This window comes from Eubalaena glacialis, chromosome 8, assembly GCF_028564815.1.
Source record: "Eubalaena glacialis isolate mEubGla1 chromosome 8, mEubGla1.1.hap2.+ XY, whole genome shotgun sequence".
Taxonomy (NCBI): Eukaryota; Metazoa; Chordata; class Mammalia; order Artiodactyla; family Balaenidae; genus Eubalaena; species Eubalaena glacialis.
Genome location: NC_083723.1, coordinates 2296995 through 2321040, shown reverse-complemented (window position 1 = coordinate 2321040; position 24046 = coordinate 2296995). Strand labels below are relative to the sequence as shown.

Genomic DNA, 24046 nt, shown 5'->3' with positions numbered 1-24046 from the left:
GATTTTCTATTTCTTCTTCAGTCAGTTTTTGTAACACGTGTGTTTCCAGGTATTTTTCATTTTTTTTCTAGCTTACCTAATTTGGTGGCATATAATTTTTCTTAAAATTGGTTTATTCTTTTTATTTCTGTAAGTTTGGTAGTGATGTTCCATCTTTCTTTCTGACTCTGGAAATTTCTCTCTTCTCTCTTTTTCTCAATCTACCTAAAGGTTTGTCAATCCTTTTAGTCTTTATAAAAATCGACTTCTATTTTCCTTGCTTTTCTCTATTTTTTAAATTCTGTCATTAATATTCACTTTAATCTTTAAAAAATTTTTCTTCCTTCTGCTATCTGTAGATTTAGTTTGTTGCTTTCTCATCCCTTCAGGTGTAAAGTTATGTTATTGATTTAAGATCTTTCTTTTTTTTCAATATAGGCATTTACTATTAATAAATGTTCCTCTGCTTTCACTTAATCTCATATGGTTTGGTGTGTTATACTTTCATTCTAATACATCTCAATATGTTTTCCAATTTCCCTTTTCATATCTTCTTTATCTTCTTGGCCTTTTAAGAATGTGTTGTTTAATTTCCACATATTTGTGAACATTCCACTTTTCCTTATGTTACTGATTTCTTCAGTAGCTTCGTTCTGTTGTGATTTGTATGATATCATTCTTTTTAAATTTATGAAGAATTGTCTTGTGTCCTAAAATATTATCTATCCTAGAAAATATTCCATGTGTACTTGATAAAAATGGGTATTCTGTTGCTATGAGTGAAGTGTTCTATATACGTCTGTTAATTTAGTTGGTTTATAGTGTTGTCAAGTCCTCTATTTCCTTATTGATCCTCTGTCTAGAAACTCTATTCATTATTGGAAGAGAGGTAATGAAATCTCCAAGTATTACTGTAGAGCTATGTCTCCCTCTGTTCTGCCAGTGTTTGCTTTATATATTTTCTGTACCTGTTGTTTGGTGTGTATATTTTTATAATTGTTATATCTTCTTGATGATTTGATCCTTTTAGGAATATGTAATTTCCTTTTTCTCTTATAACAGTTTTTGACTTAAAGTCTATTTAATCTGAATTAGTGCCAGCTCTTTTTTCATTACAGTTTCCATGGAATATCTTTTTCCACTTTTTCACTTTCAACCTAATTGTTTCATTTGGTCTAAAGTGAGTCTCTTCCAGATTGCATATAGTTGGATCATAAATATTCATTCTGCCACTTTCTGTCTTCTGATTGTAGAATTTAATCCATTTACATTAAAAGTAATTACTGATAAGAAAGGACTTATTTCTGCCATTTTACTATTTCCTGTATGTTGATTGTTTTTTAGAGTTCTTTCAAAGTTAATTCTGAGAGTTTTTGCTTGATTATTTTCATGTTTCTTTAGTTGGGACTGTCATTTGGAGCTGCCAGTATCTTTGCTGATGTTACTCTATTCAATTTTTTTAAACTCTTATTTCTCTTTCTTCTACACAATGGACAGTTTCTATAGGTATGTCTTTGTACTTACTGACATATTCTACTTCTGTCTTTATTCTGCTATTAAGCGCATCCAGTTTTGTTTTGTTTTGTTACTTACTTCAAATATTTTACTTTTGGGGTCTAGAATTTTCAGTTGTTGTGCTTTATAGTTTCCATCTCTCTGATAAGATTTTTCAATCAGTTTACTTATTATAATAATTCACTCCTTTATGTCTTTGAATACATTTATGCTAGCTGCTTTAAAGTCCTTATCTGCTAATTACCACGCCTCTGTTATTTTGAATGTTTTATTGATGTTTTTTCTCTTGACTCTGAGTTAGTTTTCTGTGTCTTTGAAAATCTAATAATTTTTATTATATGCTAAACTTTATTGGTAGTGCTATGTAGAGTCTTCTGGCTTATTTTTGCTCTGAAGAGTGTTTATTATTTAGTCTAATAATATGCTAGATTCAAAATCTAAACTGTCTCTTCCATTGTAGGCACCATCTTCTCAGTTTGTTCAGCTTTCCAACTCTTTCTGGTTTTGAACTTCCTGCAATATCATTGACTAATGTGAAGTTCTCACATCAGCCAGTGATCTGCATGGAGTTTATATGAGATTTTAGAGTTCTTGCTTCTGTTTCTACCTGTTTCCTTGAATTTCTCCCATTACTTTCTATATCTTCTGGTGGCCTAGAAGTCTGTCCTCTCATTTTTTGTAACCAAGTAGACATAATTTTTGCTTCAGTTTTAGCCACCCATGCACCACATAGCGTGGTGAGTACCCACTGCTGAAATATATAATAATACTTTTACCCATTTGCCTGTCTTTGCTACCTCTTCAAGGCTGTCAAATAGTGTATGTTTCCTCTTTCCAGATGTTATAAGTGTTTTCTGCAGATTGATTAATTCAATATAAGCTAGAATTAGAATTCTTGGCCACTTGATTTTTAGCATTGTGGACATTGTCTTTGGTACATTATTTTTTGTTTAATATTGTATAAGTCTTATTGCTTATTTTCTCTATTTGCTTTCTCTTATAAAAGTCTTACCTGCCTCACAACCAGGAAAAAATTCTCTAATAATTTATTTTATTAATTTCAAATTTTGTTTCTTTACTCTCAGGTCCATAAAATAAGGGTACATACCGTGTGTGTGTGTGTGTATGTGTGTGTGTGTATACATACACATATATATACTTATAATGTATGGTGCATATATACACACACCTACATTTGTATGTATATACACATATATGTACATACACACGAATATATATGTCTTTTAAAGGGTCCTCGTTTTTGTTTTACTGTTTGTGGTAATTAATGTCTTGATGTATAGAGAGGGTAAACCACCTTCTTTTTTCTTTTTAGAAGTTGTCCATTTTAAATTGATTTGTCAAGATATATAAAATAAAATTGTAGTTGAAGTTTTATTTATGAGTGCAGTGCAGGTGTAGATTAATTTGATTAAAATTTACATTTTTACATTAACAGCATAAAGTTGGATTTTTAAAAATCCAGTCTGAGAATCTGTCCAATGATAGGCTATTTTAACAGATTCACAGTATTGCAAATTGTATCTGTGAGATTCATGCACATTTTTGTGGTTATAACACAATTTTTTAAAATTTTCTTTTCTATATAATATTCTATTTCATGAATATATCAAGGAGTATATATCTGTTTTATTGTTGGTTGAAATTGCTTCCTACTTCTCAGTTTTTCTACTATGACAGACAATGGTGTTGTGAATATTTTTGTTTGTATATCCTAGGTCTTTAGCTAATATTGGATCATAAGATGAGCAATTCATTAAAATATGTCAGATTGGGTTAATACAAAAAATTTAGAAAACACTTTTACAACGCAATGTAGGACAGATCCTGTCTACATCTGTGCCAATTCTTGGCATAACCAAACTTTAAATATTTGCAATCTGATGATTATGTAATGCATCACATTTTTTATTATGGTAAAATATACATAAGATTTAACCTTTTAAGCATATTGAAAGGTACAAATTAGTGACATTAAGCACATGCACATTGTTGTGTAAGCATCAATACCATCCATCTCCAGAACTTTTTCATCTTCCCAAACTGAAATTCTATACCTATTAAACGCTAGCTCCCCATTCTGCCCTCCCTTCAGTCCCTGACAATCACCCTTCTTCTTTCTGTCCCTGTAAATTTGACAACTACTCTAGGTACCTCACGTAAATGAGATCATGTGGCATTTGTCCTTTTGTGATTGGCTTATTTCACTTGGCATCTATGTTGTAATATGTGTCAGAATTTCCTTCCTTTTGCAGGCTAAATACTATTCTGTTGTGTATGTGTGTGTATATGTGTCACATTCCCACCTCCAACATGTGTAGTATGTGACCATCACACATTTTCATACCATTTCACAGTACTTTTTATAATTTCTCATTCCCACATTAACATCACATTAGGTGGCCCAGCACTAATGTACCACATTTCCGTTGTCCACATGTGTATGCCATGTTTTCTTTATCCATTCGTCTGTCAATGGACATAGGGTTGCTTCCACCTCTTGGCTATTGTGGATAATGCTGCACTGAACATGGGTGCGCAGATATCTCTTCGAGATCCTACTTTTAGTTCTTTTGGATAAATACTGTATTAGGTTGGGCTGCCATAACAAAATTCCGTATACTGGATGGCTTAAACAAAATTTTTTTTCACAATTCTGGAGGCTGGAAGCCCAAGTTCAAGGTGCTGGTGATTCGTTTCTGGTGAGTTCTCTCTTGGCTTGATGATGGCATAATGGGCCACCTTCTCATTTTGTCCTCACGTGGCCTTTCCTTGGTTCAAGTGTGCAGAAAAAGTTTTGATTTTGATGTAGTCCAATTTAATTATTTGTCCTTTGTCCTCATGCTTTCAGTGTCATATAAAAAATCATTGTAAAATCTAATGTCATAAAGCTTTTTCCTATGTTTTCTTCCAAGAATTTCATGGTTTTAGCTCTTATGTTTAGGTCTTTGATCCATTTTGAGTTAATTTTTGTATATATGGTGTAAAGTGAGTCCAGCCTCATTCATTTTCAAGTGGATATCCAGTTTGCTCAACCATTTGTTGAAAAGACTGTCCTTTCCTCATCGAATGATCTTGGTATCCTTGTTAAAAATTATTTGGGAGTTTATTTCTATTTTTTTTTTGTCTGTAATTCTGTCTTTATGTCAGTACCAGACCACTGAAATTACTGTAGCTTTGTAGTACTTAAATCAGCAAGTGTGAGATGTCCAACTTTGTTATTCTTTTACAAAATTGTTTTGGCTATTCTGAGTCCCTTGAGATTTCAAATTAGTTTTATGATGAATTTTTTTTATCTCTGAAAACGCCACCACTGGGATTTTGATAGAGCTTTCATAGAATCTAGAGATTTCTTAGATAGAGATTTCATGGATAGTTAGTAGTACTGACATCTTAACAATATTAAATATTAAATGAACATGGGATGTCTTCCCATTTGTGTCTTTGATTTCTTTCAGCAATTTTTGGTAGTTTTCAGTACACAAGAATTTGCCTCCTTGGTTAAGTTTTTCCTATTATTTTCTGTCCTTTTCTCATTGATTTATATGAATTGTGTGTGTTTTCTGAATGGTAGTCCTCTGTTGGTTATATAGCTGCAACTATTTCCTAGTTTTCTTGCTTGACTATTGTTACTATTGTTACTTTAAGTTCTTAATTTTAATACCACATGTATCAATTATTTTCTATTATGGCTAGTCACTTCCCTTTTTAAGGAATTATTCCCTATCCAAAATTTATTAAGATATTTTCCTGTATTTACTTATTTCTTCATATGTCGATACCGATCAGTCACCAATGCTTCCTTCTCTTCTTATTGAAATAATCAAGTTTTAATCAGGCTGCTCTCATAACTGTAGCTGGGAGATGTTGTACTCACTGAGACTCAGACCTGGAAGAAAACTTCACTAATTTTGTACTTTAAATATAAATAACATTTTAGCATTTTTCCTCAATTCCACTTAAAAGAGAACAAAATATTTCAGGATATATCCTAGGAGAGAGTGCTACAGATAAGGGCTCTGTGGTATAACATGTACTATATTATTATGAAGGTTTTTTAAATTATAAGAATATTTATTAGAATATCATTATTTATTTAAACTTTGGTTTAGATGATTGTATGCCAGTATCAGTTCTGTTTGTAACAGTCATGTATAAAGTCTGTGTGTAAAGACTGCATGCAGGTTTCTCTTTTCCATATGTAATGATTTGACACTTTCAATACATTCGCTAAATCTTTCCATATTTGTGTATCAAGAAATATTAATATGTGTTTTGAGAGAAAGTGTACCATGATCACACACCTTTGAGAAATATTATATCATTAGAATTTTACCACATACATTTTCACTTTAAACACTCTTCTTATTACTGCAGCAAATAAATCTATTTAACTTTGTTTCCCAATTTTTTTCCATCTGGAACATTAATTCCCAAATAAAATGTCTATTAAAACTTGAGGAACTCTGTGGAACCTAGAATGGAAAATACTTTTTCTGAGTGACGGTTAAGATATTTCCCAATTTGAAAAAATATATTTTAAAAAGAATAAGAAATTAAATAATATAATATGACCCAGATCCAGTCAGTGACATGTGTTATTAAATCATGGTGCTAGAAAAAGAATCTTTTTTGATGGTCCATGATACCCATGCCTTAGATGTGCTGTTACTAACGTCTTTGTGATCCCTTGGCTGACCACATCTGCAATAGGTTAGTCAGAGACCCCAACCCAGTTAGGGGCTGATGGCATCCCATGACCTTGATGCCCGCCCCCCCCAGTGGAAGAGGTGAGTAGAGGCAGCACCCCCGCAATGCACAGAGTTAAGCATTTATTGAGTGCCCATCACATGCTGGGTGCCTTTTCATCTAAGTCATCTGGTTTCAGTCCTCACGATAATGCTGTGACTTGATTGTTACTGTACCTGTTTTACAAATAAGGAAACTAGAACTAAGAGAATTGACTACTTTGCCCAGGATCCCAAAGTTAATCAATGGCAGAGAATGTATTTGACTTTGGTTTCTTCCTGCCTTTCTTTCCTTTCCATCACGCAGAGGGAGCAGTGGTGACGTATTCATGGTATACATGTTAGGGATGACCACACTGAGTTATGTTTTAGGCTAAGTAATTTTTCCAGAATTACACCTTTAGCCCATGATAGAAATAGGATTTGAAATCAGAGGATTGTTAGAAATGATCTGCAAGTCCTTCCCATATTTGGGGCTATCTTTATACATCTAAATCGTGGTTACTATGGACCATCTGGTAGTCACATTTGGTTCTTGACCCCTTGTGGCTTCTTCTGTAACTTACAGGATGGCCCAGTCAGCCTTCTCATGTCAACATCGTGTGGTCAGTAAAATTATTTTAGGTCACAGTCTTGGTTTAAGCTGGATTAGAGTGAAAACTTAAAACTTTTCACTTACATGAGGCATTTAGAGGAGTCAAACTCATAGAAACAAATTGTGGAATGGTGGCTGCTAGGAGCTAGGGGAGGGGGAATGAGGAGATCTTTAGTGGGTATAGAGTTGCAGTTTTTCCCAGATGCAGAAGTTCTGGAGATTAGTTGTACAATGATTTGCATACATTTAACACTACTGAACTGTACACTTAAAAATGGTTAAAATGCCAAATTTTATGCTATGTGCATTTTACCACAATTAAAAACAAAAAGAAAAAAAAGAACCTTCTTTGAAAATTTATCCTCCATGTAAAGTTAATTTACGTGGCATTAGGAAACCGTTACTTATTAACTTATTTTTTATTCACAGTGATCTGCAGCCCTGGATCTTATAACTCCCGTGATGGAATTCACTGCCTTCAGTGCAATAGCAGCTTGGTGTTTGGAGCAAAAGCATGTTTATAGGCCATTATTTTGAGCTCTTCGGTGGTTTGTTAAACACAAAAGTATATTTTTGAAATATTACTACATAATAAATCACTATTATGCCAAAATTAAATACATTAGATATTACCAAAATATGGTGTCATCATTTTAATTGAAACACGGTATGTCCAAATGTCCTATATACAGAACATCCAGTAATCTTTATTCATTAGTGCCAGACTTACATATGACTCCAAAATATTTCTTGGATCACTGTTTTTAAAATCGTTTGAAATATACTATATTGGGTTAGCCCAAAAGATTTTTTCATGATTTTTCAAAAATAGCCCATTCTATCATTATTATATGTTGACTAATCTCAGGCCACCATATTTTTCCACAATCATTTTAATTTCAACTTGTTTCATTCCTTTGTTTTAATTTTATGGGATTCTATTCCTTCCAGTTTGACCTTTCATAGCTCAAAGTCACTGCAAGTCTTATTGTTGCAATTTTTAGCCACTTTAGTTTAAGACCTAGTCCCAAACACACTATGAGTTTTTAATATACTTCAATGTGGTGATCTTAAACTTTTCAGTTGAAAGTCCCTCAAATTACCTTTTTGACATTTTAGAATGGAGTAATCATTGTATGTGCCTGAATTAACATTTGAGCTTTCACAATGTGGAGAGAAAGAGAAACTAAGCAGTTTCTTTCCCCAGCAGCACCTGTAGGGGTGAGAATCAAGCAGTCGTTTCACTTCCTTCACTATTACAGTGTTCTGTGACAGATACCACTGCTGCGACCGCCTAATACTTACTCTCTCACCCTGGAATGTTGTGTTTGAATATGAAAAACTACCAAAAATTTAAATATTAAATATTTAAGTAAATCACAAAATTAGTAGCTTCTCAGTTTTCTAATTACTGTTTTAATTGTATTTGTATCCACTTTACACTCTCTTGGAACGTTCCCTGTTTTTCTCTTCATATTTCCTTTCTGGAGACGTGAACACATGTAAATGGCAAATGCACACAGATTGGATCTGGGCACAGCTGTGCAGCACACTGGACAGGAGAAGCATGTACTTACACGGAGGCTCTGCATGGCTTTTTGAAAGTGTCCAGTAAATACATTAGCTTCTCTGTCGTCCTGTAGACAAACATTACTCTGGAATTCTCACACAAATAAGAGAGGGAAGGGACATGACATTTCTTTGTTAGCCCTGTTGATCTTTCTTTAACAATCCCTTTGGACTTTCCTAATCATGACATAATCGTTTTCATATATTTTTGAGAGGTTTTTCAAGAGCCGTCTTTCCACTATTAAGTCACGTATTTTTGCCGTTTTGCTGTTTGGGTGAGTTACTGTTCCTCTAGCACGTGCTTTCTGTAACTAGTAAAAGACCTATTAAGTCTCCATCTGTAAAAGTAGTGCAAGCTTCTAAAGTTTTCCAAATTTCTTAATTTAATAGTAAGATGAATTGGAGTACATATTCTTTCCTTTGTACTCCCTAAGTTTGGATTACTTTCTTCCTATTATTTAAAAGCCCAGAGGAATTTAATTTCTGATACATCCTTCTGAGGCTTGATCAGTACTAGCCCCCTAGCTGGTCAGCTGGGAAGGCAGCGGCGGGGGTGACATGGTGATGACGGGCACTGGAGGTCAGAAGAGACGGGTAATCTGGAATGAGAAGAGACAAATGACAGGAGAGTGAGTGGAGCCAGTCACGGACTTTCAGCATATGAAGGCAGACCAGAAATGAGGCCACACAAATTTCAGGGGGCAGAACAGGTAAGATTTTAAAGTCCAGGTAAAAAAAACAGCTGGTAGAAATTTAAGCAGAGGATGAGCTAGGAGAAGAAAGAGAAGTGTTAATTCTTTTTCTTGGTTCTCAAAGTGAAATGTTCTTGGCTCTGTTTTACCACATATCACATTTATTTTAGTTGGTTGTGTGTCTGCCACATTCAATTATACTAGTGTATTCCTAGTTTCCTAGTCATCTTCAAAGCACATAGTTATGTGCTTAATAATTTTAAAACTAATTAATAGATTATTAAAGTCCTGTGGGTATAAATAATAACTAAGATAAAAGTTGCTTCTGTTATATTAATAGATAGGTTGTGGAATGTTGAAAGTTGTTTTAAGCAATTGACAATATGTATGATAAAAACTATAAACTAATCCCTAAGAGAGATTGTTGTCATAAGACAGTTACAGGTGTTCATTATTTTTGTTTATATCAAAATAATATCTTACATTTATATAGTGCCTTAATTTTAACAAAACATTTTTTTCTTAATTACACAATCTGACATTTACATTGACCTGTGAACTTATGGGAAATATGGTTCCCATTTTGTATTTTATCAATTAGATTTTTTTCTCACTATAGGTGTGTAATATGTATTCATTTGGCAATATGTAAAAAGAGTCTTAACAAGTTTGGTCCAGTAATTTCACTTAAAGGGCACTATCCAAAGGAAGCAAATTAGAGATCAGGTGAAATATTCCATCCAATGGAACTAATAATGAAAATGGAATTAACAGAAATTATCTGCAAGAATGAAATGGTTAAATAAATTATGCTGTTTCCATATGGTAGAATGTTATGTAGTATTGTTTAGAGTTTTAAAACAAATGAACCAAAATGTTAATAGTGGTCATGCTATGTGATAGGGTCCTGTGTGAGGATTTTTGATACCCTCTGTTTTCCAAGTCTTCTACAGTGAAATGAATTACTTTGGAAAATCTTGGAAGCAGTAAACATACTTTGACAAATGACAAGAGTAGCCATTTGGGGAAGACATTGTTGCTCACTCTCCAGTATCAATTCGCCCCCCTTCTTCCCAACAGAGCACCAAGTTTGTTTACCCCAGAGACCTATCCTTCTTAGCCAATCAGCACGTGACTTTTTTTTGGCCGCCACTTTGTTGAAACCATGAGGTGAACACCCTGAGGACGCAGCCCACGCTGAGGACCCCAAGTGGAGACATGGGAAGAGCTGGCACTTGATGCTGCTGCTGAATCACTACCCTTACTGTGTCTGAATCCCAGCCTGCCCTGGACTCCCCAGTCCTGTGAGATAGGAAAGTTCCTTTCGTTAAAGTAAGTTAGGTTTTCTGCAGCTAAAAGCATCCTAATTGGTAGAGAGTTCATTACAGGAAATAGGTAAAATAGAGGAAATTAGAAGTAGGGGGAAAATACCACTTACAGTTTCATAACCCAGATATCAGCAATGTTAACATTTTGGTAAATTTCCTACTTTTGTGTGATTTTTTATTCATGTTATATGTTTTATTCATGTATATGCAGTCAGTATTTCCCTTAATATATATTTTCCATACCATCTTATACACCTCACTAACATAATTTTAATGATTATTACATATGACACATTTCAGCAAAATTACTATAGTATGGTTAATCATTTCTAATTGTTGGACATTTCTACTGCTTCCAGACTTTTGCTGTTTTATGTAGCATTACAGGTAACATCTTCTTTCTTAATACTCTGTGGTATTTTTAAGTCTTCTCTCTGCCCAGAAGTAGAATTACTGGGTTTGGATATTTCTAATCCTTAGGACCATTTGCCAAATTTATTTCCTAAGAATTGTATCAATTTATAGTCCCACTAGTGATATATCAGAGTATACATTTCACTGCACCCTCTCTGAATTCTTTTTTTTTGGGGGGTGGGTGTTGGCACACCACACAGCTTGTGGGATCTTAGTTCCCCGACCATGGATTGAACCCAGGCCCAGCAGTGAAAGCACAGAGGCCTAACCACTGGACCACCACGGAATTCCCTGAATTCATTTTTTTAATTATTTATCTTGACAGATGGAAATAGTTTCCCATATTATACTTTCATTTTTCTGCGGTACTGGTGAGGTTGAGCTTTCCTCGTATAATTATGCTGCTGCTAGTGCTAACGAGTGTTATTTACCGAGTGCTTATTATGTGAAAAGATTTGTTTGAAATCCTTTGCGTATATTTTCGTGTTTTATTTACCCAATTCTATGATTTATTATTATATTACTCTCATTTCGTATATGAGAAAATTGAGTCACAGTAATTGTATAACTTCCCCAAGTTTACAAGCTGATTAGTGGTGAAGATGTGTGTCAGTTACAGAGAGCCCTGATGCAGTGGTTTTTGTTCTCTCTCGAGTCTAGCAAAGGTCGGGTTAGAGCTGGTGCCATGTCTCCATAGAGCTGTCCTTGCCTTGGGCCACCTGTCCTTTTTTGCTCCACCTTCCTTAGTGTAGCTTTTGTCTTCATGGTTGTAGGTGGCTGTTGTGCATCTAGGCATTGGATTGACCTTCCATTCAGAAAAAAGATGAAGATGAAAGCCCTCTACAAGACTTCTATATCACATTGAAGGGGACAATGTCCCAAGGATGCGTAAGTGGGAAATTGATATATTCATCTTTGATTCTCATTAATAGAGAAGAGGGCTTAAAAGTGGACATGGACTTGGAATGGTGTTGAGTGGGCCAGTGTCTTTATCTGACACAGAGCATCCCTTTAACGAGTCTGCATCAATACACACCCTTCACATTAACAAGCTCTGCATGTCACATGCTCATTGTCTCTCCCTCCCCCATAATACAGGTTCAAACTCTCACCCAGTGAGTGCATTCAGGTTGAAGTTCAAAATCATGGGTGATGTGTGGAAGGTTGCATCAGTTCCAGGGTCCCTATGGTCTAGAGTTGATGTGCCTCCAAACTACCAATATAAAATGGGTGAGAAGGAAGAGAGTGACTAGTTTAAAATGCCCATTCAGAAAAGGGAGTAAAGAGAAACACATCCCAGTCACCATCCAGGTGGGCAAGATACAGTGAGATCTTCCTCCTGTCAAATATGGGTGAGTTCTTTGATTGGTCCCTGGTTCTGACCTCAGTGGTTATCTTCCTTCTCTATTCTATTCTACTTTCTGGAAGTCAGGGGCCCAGAACACTCATAAGCTATTGCTGCCCAGATTTGGGTATCCAAGGGCAGGACAGTTCTCTTAGGTTGTGTTGTGTCCTCATGGTTAAGCTTGGTGACAAAAGATGCACAGGTGCCCTCAAAGGCCCCAGCTGGCCCTCACTTCTCCTCTGCTGTGCATCTGACTTGCTGCCAGCATTGACCAGCAGTGACCTCAGTTATGCCACCCACTGTCTGATGTCCAGAGGCTGAGCTTCCCCAGGGGTCTCGGTTTCCACAGATCTGTCCTTTTATAGATGTAAAGACAAGATGGACTCCACTGATGGTGGTAACTCCTGGCATTCATTGGGGGAACATCATTTAAATTATCACCTGTCATCACTCAGGGCCAAGTGCCTATGGAAGACAAGGCCGCAGATGAAATAGTACATTTTAATGAAAACAGTGAAGTATAAGGACTGAGATGAGTTGGTTGCTTCTAACTGCATTTGGTGAAAGAAAATGATGAGTTCAGGGCTTCAAAAAAACCCAGAAAGTTCCTGTGACTGCCATGGAAGTAGCTCTCTTTTCCTGTGGCCACACAGATTTTTGATAAACAAACTTAAATTCGAATCCAATGGTGGATTGAATGATAAATCTACTTGAACTCACCACCTAATATGTTTCTCATGATAGAGGCCAGGCACTGGTTGGGAAAGAATTGAGGTGAGGACATGTGAAAGTCCCAGTGAAGCCAAACACATTAAGCCCAACATTCTACTGGGATTTGTTTGTCAGTAAGAGCAGCCCTTCCTCCCCTGAGAAGTCTAAACGTCCCCTTGCCTGAAGAGCCTATAATGATCGTCCTAAAACAGTTGTCTTGTTTCCTCCCCAAAACTATCATTTTTCATTGCTTCTGAACCTAGACCTTAATTTGAATCCTGGCAGTCCCCAGGGTGTTTGGTTAGCAAGTGTTAACCTACCACATGTATCAGAAGAATTGTAGTAGCCAGTTTACAGCAGAAGCTTACTGGGGACATGCATAGGCGACGTTGGAGACACCTGATTGGGACCCCCCCCCCCGCCGGTGAGTTATGTCTGGTATAATCCTCTTCCCTCGAATGCGGGTAGAACCTGTGACTTGATTTTAGACAACAGAAGATGTCAAAGATGGGAGAGTCACTGAATTCCTTTTTGCTGGATCTGGAGCAAGAGATCCTTCCACTGGCACAGAAACAGCTGCCATGTCGTGAGAGGACCTGTAAGAGGACCAAGTGGCAAGGACCTGCAGTGGGCTCAGAGAGCTGAGGGCAGTCCCCGGCTGTCAGCTGGCAGGAAAGCAGTGCCTTAGTTCTAAGACTGCAAGGAATTGGATTCTGCCAACAACCATGTGAGCTGAGATGAGGACACCCTCCTCCAGAAAGGAGCCCAGCCCAGCCAGCACCTGCCTACAGCTCTGTCCCGGGCAGAGGACCTAGCTAAGCCATACCCCAGAAACTGGGATGAAAACGGGTGTTGTCCTCGGCCATGAAACGTATGGTGATGTGTTACACAGCAATAGAAAGTGTATAACCGATGCATAGGGAATAGGTCCTCAGTGTACTCAGCCAGAGTGGAAGGAATGCCGTGTTGGGTGGGGCTGAACGTATTGAGACGGGTGTCATTGCCAGAGAGCCTGGATTCAGTGTATTAGTTGGAGCAGCTGGGAATCACACTAACAGTTTGCTCATCTGATTGACTGGACTCTGAACCCAGCGGTGGGTAGCTTACACTGAATTAAGTTGACAGCCTGGAATTACTTGGCGTGCCGAGTAAGGCATCTGAAGGCTTAGAGAGGCTGGAATGCTGGCGTGGACATTTTATGTGAGATTTCCACGCAGACTCCCCTATTTCTGGCCCCTGATGGGTCTAGAGGCCTCTCCCTTCCAGGGCTCAGAGGAGTTCTTGGTGAAGAGCGTGCTGGCATCTTGAGGTCTCTGTACTGGCAGCGCTTTGTGGTCCAGCGATGGGAGTTGAGATGGACCTGGTGAATCACGTGGGCTGATGGCATCCAGGAGAAGTGCCATACAGAGGCCAGAGGTGGTGGGCGTCAGGGCTGAAGCAGCGATCAGAACGACCAGATCCACAGGGGTCTTGGCACATTGCTCATGGTGTCCCCAGACTGAAGGAGGTGGAGGGCAGTTCCGTCTGTGAGATTCAAATTCAGGTTGGTTTATCAGAGCTCCAGGCCTGTTTCAAAGAAGCCTGACTAAGCCATGGCAGTTGAGAATTGTGACTTCTTAGCTAATTCCCAGAACTGAATCAATTCACAGACTCAGAGGTATGTGTACCTTGGGGCAGAGGCAGCCCACGGGGGCTCTCTTGAGGAAGGACCCGCCACATGGCCCAAGATATATGCTGCACATCTTTCCAGCCTTTCCAGAAGGGACCCACAGCCGTTTGCTAGGGTGGCTGCATAATAGAGAATGAAACATACCAGCTATTTTGGAGATTACTCGACTCTGGCTCTCAACTGATGTTACTCCCGGGAACTCACGATACCACCGTGCTCAGGGTGGGGACTAGTAAAGGACTGTGGGATCAGGTCTGTCTCACGATGGGCTGGATGGGCTCCCTGGTCCACTGCCTGACTCTTCCGAGTTCTAGCACGCGTAGTCGGAATAGCAGCTGGATGAATTCCTCTTGTTGGTTCCATGAACTATGGAGTTATTGGAACTGGAAAGACCTAGTGGAGCCCCTAGAATTGTCTCCACCTATGAAAATAATAAACCAAAAGCAACATTGCATTTCTGGAGGGATTTAGGAGATTAATGCCATTTTCAAAGACTAGAAGGATGAAGGCTAGTGATTCCTCTCCCATCATCATGCACGCATCTCTCCGGCCTGGGCAGAAGACGGTGGACCTTGGAGAATGACCGTCCAACTCCATCAGGTGGGATTCCAGTTGCAACTTCCTTTACAGTTGTTGTTTATTTACTAGAATAAATTAAAACAGCCCCTGATACATGGTCCACAGCTGCTGATCTGGTGAATGCTCTCATCTTTGTACTTTTAGGTAAAGTCCACCAGAAGCAGTTTGTTTTCAGCTGGCCAGCCAATAATAACACTTTTACTGTCCTACTGCAAGGCTGTGTCAAATTCCAACTCTGTCATCATCTTGTCTGCCGATAACTTGACCTTTCCATTCCACAGTGCACCAGGCTGACCTACTGTGTTAAAGGCACTGTGCTGACTGCAGTGCTAAACAGGAATTACCAAATTCTTCACACAGCTTTGTGAGACACAGACGTGTCAGAAGGTTGGATGCAAGCCCCACAAGATTTCAGGATCCTGCCACCTTGGTGACATTTCTAGGGGTCTTGTGATCTGGCCCATGTTGATTTCTTTCCATGACTGTAGAAGAATTTCTTCATCTGGCTTCTTCCAGCAAGAAAGAGGTGCAAAGCCGAAGAGGGGAATTCTCTTGATTTTGGAGTCAGTATTTATTTCTACTGATGTGTTTCTCCTGCTAATTTACTAAGTACCCTGGCAAGCTGCCAGTTTTGAATGAGACTCAGAGCAGTAGATGGCCCTGCAGCTGCTGCAGGCCACTGCACGAGCTGCTCCCGCCACCAGCCGCGGGGGTGCTGGATGGGTGTGCGTGAGAAGGGCTTGGGCGGGTCCTGAAGGCCTGGGGAAGTTGACTGTACATGATATATTGGAAGCATCCAAAAGTGGACAGTTACAGCCACGCTCACAGGTAGTCCCGTAAGAGCGGTGAAGGGGAATCTTCTCAAGAGATGGAACTTTGAGCAGTGCCCTTGTTTTTCCACTTGGTCAGAAATGAGAGTTGACTAGAAGTATGGAGCTGCATGGATTTTTAAGCAATAAGCAAAAGCTTAGTGGGACAAGATTGGAAATTTGGCGACAAAGAGGAAATGTTTGTGACTGCATCTCTCAGAATAAGCACAGAGCGCGGAGGAATGCACACTAAAGGGAAACTCAGCTGAGAGCTCCTTGACCGTCCAGTACGCGGGGTGACCGTTCTGTGGACAGTGGTCCGCCTCTCCTTGCCATGAACCAAGTGGCCATGGTGACAAAGATGGAGGCTCTGCCTGATATCAAGACACAACCTGGCTGCAGCCTCTTCTGAGTGCCCGATCTTCCAACAGGAGGGTCCAACAAGGAGCGCCCATTACGGCAGCATTTACCAGGGAGACAGCCAACCACCTGGATGGCAGGTCCAGCAGCATGGGACCAAGGGCATCCTGAAAGGGGACATGCTTTGTTCGTACTGGAACTGGGTGCAGATTTGCTTTCCAGTATTTCTGCCAAAACCACCACCTGCGGATTTAGCAGATGCCGTTATTGCTGTGATTATAGTCCTCACAGCATTGCTACTGAACAGGGAACTTACTTTACAAGAGGTGAAGCATGACAATAGACTTGTGCTCTTACAATTTGCTAGTTTCACCCTGCTCCCCATTACCTTGAAACATCTATAGTGACAGGATGGTGGGTTGGTCTGGTGAAGACTCTTCTGGTGCCACCTGAAGGGATCACCTGGCGGCTCAGGTAATGTCCTCCTGGGTGTGACTTATGCTTTGAATCACCAACTAATAGCAATGGCCACACTCTCCTCATTGATTTTACTCCTATAGAATTACAGTGATTATCTGGAGAAGGGCATGGTGGGAGAACTGTCCCTACCTGTATGACAGTAGTATCTGGTAGTGTCACTTCTATAGTTAAGACCCGCGTGGATCTCCAAATTGTGCGTGTGTTGGGGGGTAGGTGACAAGAATGGCTTCTCACGATTACACCCCAGACCAGCTAGCAAACATTAGCTTCTGGTCTCTGCAATTGTGGACTCTGCTAGTTTAGAGGCAGTATTTACCAAGGGAGGAATGCATCTATTAAACTGTGAGCTGGAACTTGCATCTCACGCTCTCGAATCAATGCGTAAGAGGGAGCTGGCTGTAAGGTCAGAGTGATTGACTCTAGTGTTCCAGAGGAGACTGGGTTTCCCCAGCACTGTGGAGACAGGCAGGAAGGCTGGGGTCCTCCGTGGCGAGTCTGAGCACCCCGGTGTCCTGTGGCAGAGTGAATCGAAGACCACAGTGCCCAGGATAGACAGGCTGGTGATGGCACAGGATGCGGGTGTAACAGCTGTGACAACACGCCTTCCCCACCTTCTGCCATCAGAGGTGACTGACCGACGGACCCATGGCCGCGCTCTGGATACCCCACTGTTTGCCCTGGCCCCGCGCTTCCTGCAGGCTGTGTCCCCCAGTGACCGAGCTCCATGGAGCGCAGAGCTCGGGCCCGTTATCCTCATACATGGGGTTTCCTGATGGGCGACTGTGGCCTGAGGGCTGCCCATCACCCAGCCTGCTCTGTCTTGGACCCTTGCTGCAGCCTCCAGCTCCACCCAGGGCCTCCCCTCCTTCCTCCTTGCCTCCTAGGGGTCCAACCTGCATCTTACCCCAGGCTCTCTCAGCCTCTTCTCCCCTTTTTCTCTCACACACATTTTCCCAAATAAATCTCTTACACATCTAATCTTATTTTTGTGACTGTTTCTCAGGAGATCCTAACTAACCCAAGGAAGGCCAGGAGCCAGGAGTAGTCGGAGAACACAGGCAGTGAGGTGGGGCTCAGGGACTTATTCCCTGCGCAGCCAGCGGGCAGAGAGGGTGCTCACCGGTGTGCCGTGTGCTTGCAGGCGTGACGATCTGAAAGATGAGGGGACAGTGGTGCGAGCAGGGTCAGCTGTGTTGGCAGAGTGCTGTTGAGTCCGATGGACGCTTCGAGAAGGAATAACGAGACGCAGATGACTGAAGACCACGGCTCGAGCCGGGGGGCCCCTTTGTGGCCACAGAAAGACCCCATTCATTGCACTGGCTGCAACCAGGAGGTGGGAGTGTGAGGGTATTTGGTCAGAGGAACTGGAGTATGAAATGGACGGTGCAGGGGTTCACTGAGCAGGACACTTTTGGGGGGTTCCCCTGGCAAGGACCCTAGGTTATGCACAGACTCACTGCTGGGGGGGCGGTGCTCTTAGAGGCCTGGGGAAAGTGATGGGCCCCACTGAGCAGAGTGGAAGTGCTGGAGCCGCCCCGGGAAAGTGATGGAGCAAGGAATGCAGACGTAGGGATACAGGAACTGATAACGGACATGAGGCTGAGAATCCCAACAGAGCACTGTGTCCCACAAGGGGGCTCAAGGGCACGCCATTCACAGAGCCATCAGGGACGTGAGGGTCTGAGCAGTACCAGCATCACTAAGCACTTCATTGGTGGGTCTCCTCTGCAGGCCAGGACGAGAGGGAGGAGAGAGAGATAGAGTAATGCAGTAATAAAGCCTGAGGGAATGCCTAGCTCTAGGCACAAGTGATCACGGACCCAGAACCGCCCACTGGGCACTGAATCGGGGCTGACCCGGCAGCAGTCCATTGTTGCATGGAAGTGGTCCATTGAGGACTGAGTCCAGACAGGACCAGCGAGCCCAAGTACACTGCAAGAGCCGGCGTCCCAACCCCCATCTTATCCACAACCATTGCACCAGGGCCCTTCCCCACGCTCACATCAGTTCAACCAACGCAAGGATGAGGAAAATCCCAAGCTTGATTTATGGGTGCACTGGCTCCGTCAGTGAGCGCAAGCGAGAATTTATGAGTGGCTGCCCATTTCAGAGGTTGCAGAAAGACTGGAGAGGGGACACTCTATACCTGCTCCTGGTCAGTGGTCCACAGGCTGGCTGCAGCCAGGGGCCTAGAAGGAAAAAGCCTGGAAGATTGGATACAAAAATGTCTGGAGCAGGGATCTGTGGACGGACACAGGGGCATGGGCACAAGTATGAGGACATTGAATCTCACGTTAACATCCAGCAGGAAGCTTGTGCCCTGGAAGAGGCCCTGAACAAGCAAGTGGGTAAAATGTCCCAGCCAGGTGACACTTGCCAGCTTTCATCACATGGACACATGGACAGAATGGCCAGGGTAATGAGGTGGAGCTATGTGTGCTCCCGATGGCACAGACCCCCACTTTCCCGGACGCTTCCAGCTCACGCCACCTCTGAGTCCCTGGTATGGCCGCCCTCCTCAGGACACCAGCAACTGGGTAGCAACTTGATGACATTCATCTTCCAACGGTCCATCCTTTCAGGAATGTACACCCACCCACTGTGTAGTCAGCACCACTGCCCAGGGTGCCACTCCCAGCCTGGCCCCAGCCATGGAATCCTGCACAGAAGAGTAGCCAGCCAAGGATGGGACCACTCCATAGCATAGAAGGTGCAGGAGTGGACCCCCACCACCCAGCAGGGCAGCAGCAGTGCCACCTGCTTCTGCAGGTGGAGGGCAAGTGGGAGGCCAGCTCCCCCTCAGTCTGCTGAAACCAGGGGTGGGGTACACTTTTCTGCTGGTGTGTGCCCAGGGTAGGGTAGGAATGGGCAGAAAAGTCTTCTGTTGTTTGGTCACCCTTTTCCCATCCTTTGGCCTTGCTTGGAGCACTTTTGTCTGTGCTATTGGCGGGCGTGGTTTCTAGGGGAGACAGTAAGGAACCAGGGAACTCTCTGCAGTGGTCTTCCCCAAATCCCACGGAACTTAGGCAGCCCCCTGCTTCTTTGCAACTTCCAGAGTCTTCTTTTGTTTCTTTTGAGTGATGTCCAGGGTTTTTCGTAGAAAGAGGGAGAATCTTCGAGGAAGGGAACTACTGTATTTTGGCAGAACCAGACGTCTCCTGAAGTATAATTTGATTATCTTAATATCTTCCAAGTCTCAAGTGACTTTGCCTCTTCCATTCCTGACATTTGTTATTTGTACCTTTTCTTTCTTTTTGTTCTTGGTCAGTCCATCAGATTTATAATTTTCACTATGACATCTCATTTGTCCACTGGGATATTTGGAATTCTATTAATTTGCAACATATGGAGACTTTTTACTTAGCTCTTCTTACTGATTTATAGTTTAACTGAACTGTTGTCAGGAATTACAATCTGGATGATGTCAGTTCTTTATAATGTGTTGAGACTTTCTTTATGGCTCAGCATAAAGTCATTGTTTATAAATTTTCCACACGTGCTTATAAAAAAATATGTATTCTGTAAGTTTTTTAGGAAGAATTATGTACATGTCCACTGGGTCAACTTTGTTAATTAAGTTATTCAGGTTGGTAAAATGTCTCTGAGTATTTTGTCTCCTATTCATTTTACCAGTTATATATAAAAATATAAATTATAGTATATATTCTTAACAAGATCTAATGTTTATTTTTTACCATTTTATATCCTTATAGTTTTAAGAATGCAGTTGACATAAAGATATTTTCAATCAAACGAAAACTGAAAAAAATCACCACCAGTAGAAATTCACTAAAAGAGATACCAAAAAGTATTCTTCAGGCAGAAGAAATATGATTTGCAATGAAAATGAAAGAAGGAATAAAAACCAATAAAATAGCAGATACAGGGATATAGCTAAATGAATAATGACTATCAGAAAAATAATAGTCAAGACTTGTCAGATATAAAACACGTAGAATTAAAATACTTAAAAATAATGGATATACATAAGGAAGAGGTAAATGGAGTTAAATTGTACTATGGCTTTGCCTGTAAAGTGATAAAAGCATCAATAAATATTACGTCTTAATAAGACAACTACTTATGTATACTACAGTCTGTAGGGTACTGTTTCTGTATATGAAATTCTAAGTTGGCATTTATTTTTCTTCAGCACATTGATGATATTCAGCTGTCTTCAGAATTCCATGGTTTCTTTTGATACCAAAAGAAGAATTATACATTCTGTCCAGCTTCTTTTGTTGCTTTTGGCAGGAAGATTTTTCTAAATTATCCCATCTGCCAATTCAGGAATGTGAAGTTCTTAGCTTTAAAAAGAAGATTTTTGGGTTTTATTTATTTTTAAAGAAGTCTTCCTCCATGCTACAGTGGAGGAAACTCTAGTGAAAGTTTGCACTTAAGGTTTATTTACTTACTGTTAAACCCTATTTCTAGTTACATAGTTTAATGAGCATTGCATTTAATTATATATATATATATATATATATTCTGGCTGCACTGGGTCTTTGTTGCTGTGCGTGGGCTTTCTCTAGTTGCAGTGAGTGGGGGCTACTCTCCGTTGCAGTGTGGGCTTCTCATTGCGGTGGCTTCTCTTGTTGTGGAGCATGGGCTCTAGGGTTGCGGGCTTTGGTAGTTGTGACACGCGGGCTCAGTAGTTGTGGCTCGAGGGCCCTAGAGTGCAGGCTCAGTAGTTGTGGCACACGAGCTTAGTTGCTCCGCGGCATGTGGGATCTTCCTGGACCAGGGCTCGAACCCGTGTCCCCTGCATCGGCAGGTGGGTTCTTAACCACTGCGCCACCAGGGAAGTTCCACATTTAATTTTAGAACCAACAAAATGAAAATGTATTGTCATCACAGTCTGTACCATGAGGCAAGTTTATATTATAGATACTACTTCAGTGTAATGTCCATCCTTTATTTAAATAAGAAGTGAAAGTCATAGTATATATTGAAATAAGCCTCAAGGATTATATTTAAATAATTCAAAATATTTATAGCATTTTTAGTATTTTTTTAATGACACACATGTTATTATTCTTGTTTAATTTACTTTAAAAGACTGAACTATTTCAAAAGTATTCTTTTAAACGTAACTCTGTGTGGAAGTGCAAAACCCAGCTTAAAAAATAGTTTACTTTATAAATCAGCTTGACACACATACCCATGAAACAATACGTACACATTGGGCCTAATCATATAAATTCAACATCACATATAATTAAAGTATTATAAAACATTTTCCTGACAGCTATTTTATATAAATAGGATAAAAACTAAGATATGTTTTAAATTTAAACATTTGAGAGGCATAGAATAAGGGGAAAATGAGTCCTAAATTAAGACATTCACTTTAATTAGAATCTTCAAAAAAAGTTTTATTATAAAATATTGACTATATTCCCTGTGCTGTACATTAATTACATCCCTGTGACTGATTAGGTTCATAACTGGTAGTTTGTATCTCTGAATCCCCTTCACCTGTCCCGCCCCTCCCCCCAGCCCTCTCCCCCTGGTACCCACAAGGTTACTCTCTGTGAGTCTGTTTCTGTTTTGTTTGTTCATTTATTTTGGTTTTTAAATTCCAAATATAATTGAAAACATACTGTATTTGTCTTTCTCTCACTTATTATTTGTCTTTCTCTCACTTATTTCACTGCGCGTAATACCCTCTAGGTCCATCCATGCTGTTGCAAATGTCAAAATTTCATTCTTTCTTATGTCTGAGTAATATTTTTATATATATACATATATATATATATATTTATCATCTTCTTTATCTATTCATCTGTCCATATCTTGGCTATTGTAAATAATGCAATGAACATGAGGGTGCATATATTTTTTAAATTTAGTGTTTTCGTTTTCTTTGGATCAATACCCAGGAGTGGGATTGCTGAATCATATAGTAGTTCTATTTTTAGTTTTCTGAGGAAATGCCATACTGTTTTCCCTGGTGGCTGAACCAATTGACATTCCTACCAACAGCACACAAGGGTTCCCTTTTCTCCACATCATCACCAACACTTAATCGTTGTCTTTTTCATAATAGCCATTCTGACAGGTGTAAGGTGATATCTCACCACACTTTTGATTTGCATTTCCCTGACAGTTAGTGATGTTGAGCATCTTTTCATGTGACTGTTGGTCATCTGTATGTCTTCTTTGGAAAAATGTCTATTCAGGTCTTCTGCCCATTTTTTTAATCAGATTTTTTGTTTCTTTGTTTGATATGGAGTTGTATAAGTTCTTTATATATTTTGGATATTAACCCCTTACTGGAAATATTCTTTACAAGTATTTTCTCCAAAATGTTTTAATTTCAATAGTCTCATATTTCCAATGTATTAAGCAGTGAGCACTTTTATATGGACCTTGTGCTATATAAATATATAAATATGATCTCTTCTAGTCTGTGTGTTTTTTACAAATATTAACTCATTTAATTATCTTAAGGGTTGGTACTATAGTCTCTATTTTACTGATGAGCAGGGTGAGAGTTGGAGGTAGGTAGCTTGGACTTGATCAGCATTCAGTAAGTGGTGGGACTGGGATTAGAACCAGCCTCCAATGGCCAAAGTCTTAACTGCTAAGTTACGTAAAGCAAAGAGATTGCAAACATCTATTAAGGATAAATGTTCAAAGGCTGCTCTGGCCTTTGTTTCTGGTGATTTTGATTCTGTGGATGTGGAATAAGGCCTAGGCCAGGGATGGGACCCACTTGCCTATGCCTTTTCACTCCTACCATCCTCTGCTGGTCCCAGATCCATCCCTCCAACTAGCATGTTCTAGCCCTTGTTCCTAAAAGCGTCATGGGCATTCCCTTTAGATCAATTTCCTCGTCTCTTTTTCCCCAACAGGAATTCCGCAAGTATCTTCAACACTGAGCATGATATTCTCTATCTGTCAGATAAGCAGGAAAAATGGTGGTTGGAGAATTCTTCATTGTTACACTTGGTAGATAAAATCGACGTTGTCTGATAAACTTGCACAGGACACGAACACTTACAGGCAGACTCACTTTCACTAAAGGACTTTCAAAACACATCATCACTCTCAGTCTATAGGAAAACTGTGTGTAATTCATAAATGTAGTAAATACAATCCCTGCAACAGTCTGTTAAAAATGAGAACAGAAACCTATGGTTTTATATTCATCTGGTACCTTGTAAGTCATCACACTTATTTGTAAATGATGCCATTTAAAATAATTTGGTTTTGTTTTTGTTTTTTTTCAT

At 40.0% G+C, this 24046-nt stretch overlaps 1 protein-coding gene across 1 annotated transcript in view; it reads left to right on the top strand.

Annotated features, from left to right (window-relative positions):
- Positions 1 to 7379, top strand: part of ZPBP (zona pellucida binding protein) — a 93825-nt gene extending 86446 nt beyond the window's left edge. The window contains exon 8 of the mRNA XM_061197524.1: positions 7285 to 7379. Within this exon, the coding sequence (XP_061053507.1) occupies positions 7285 to 7379 (95 nt within the window). The remainder of the gene's footprint in view (positions 1 to 7284) is intronic.
- The last annotated feature ends 16667 nt before the right edge of the window (positions 7380 to 24046 follow it).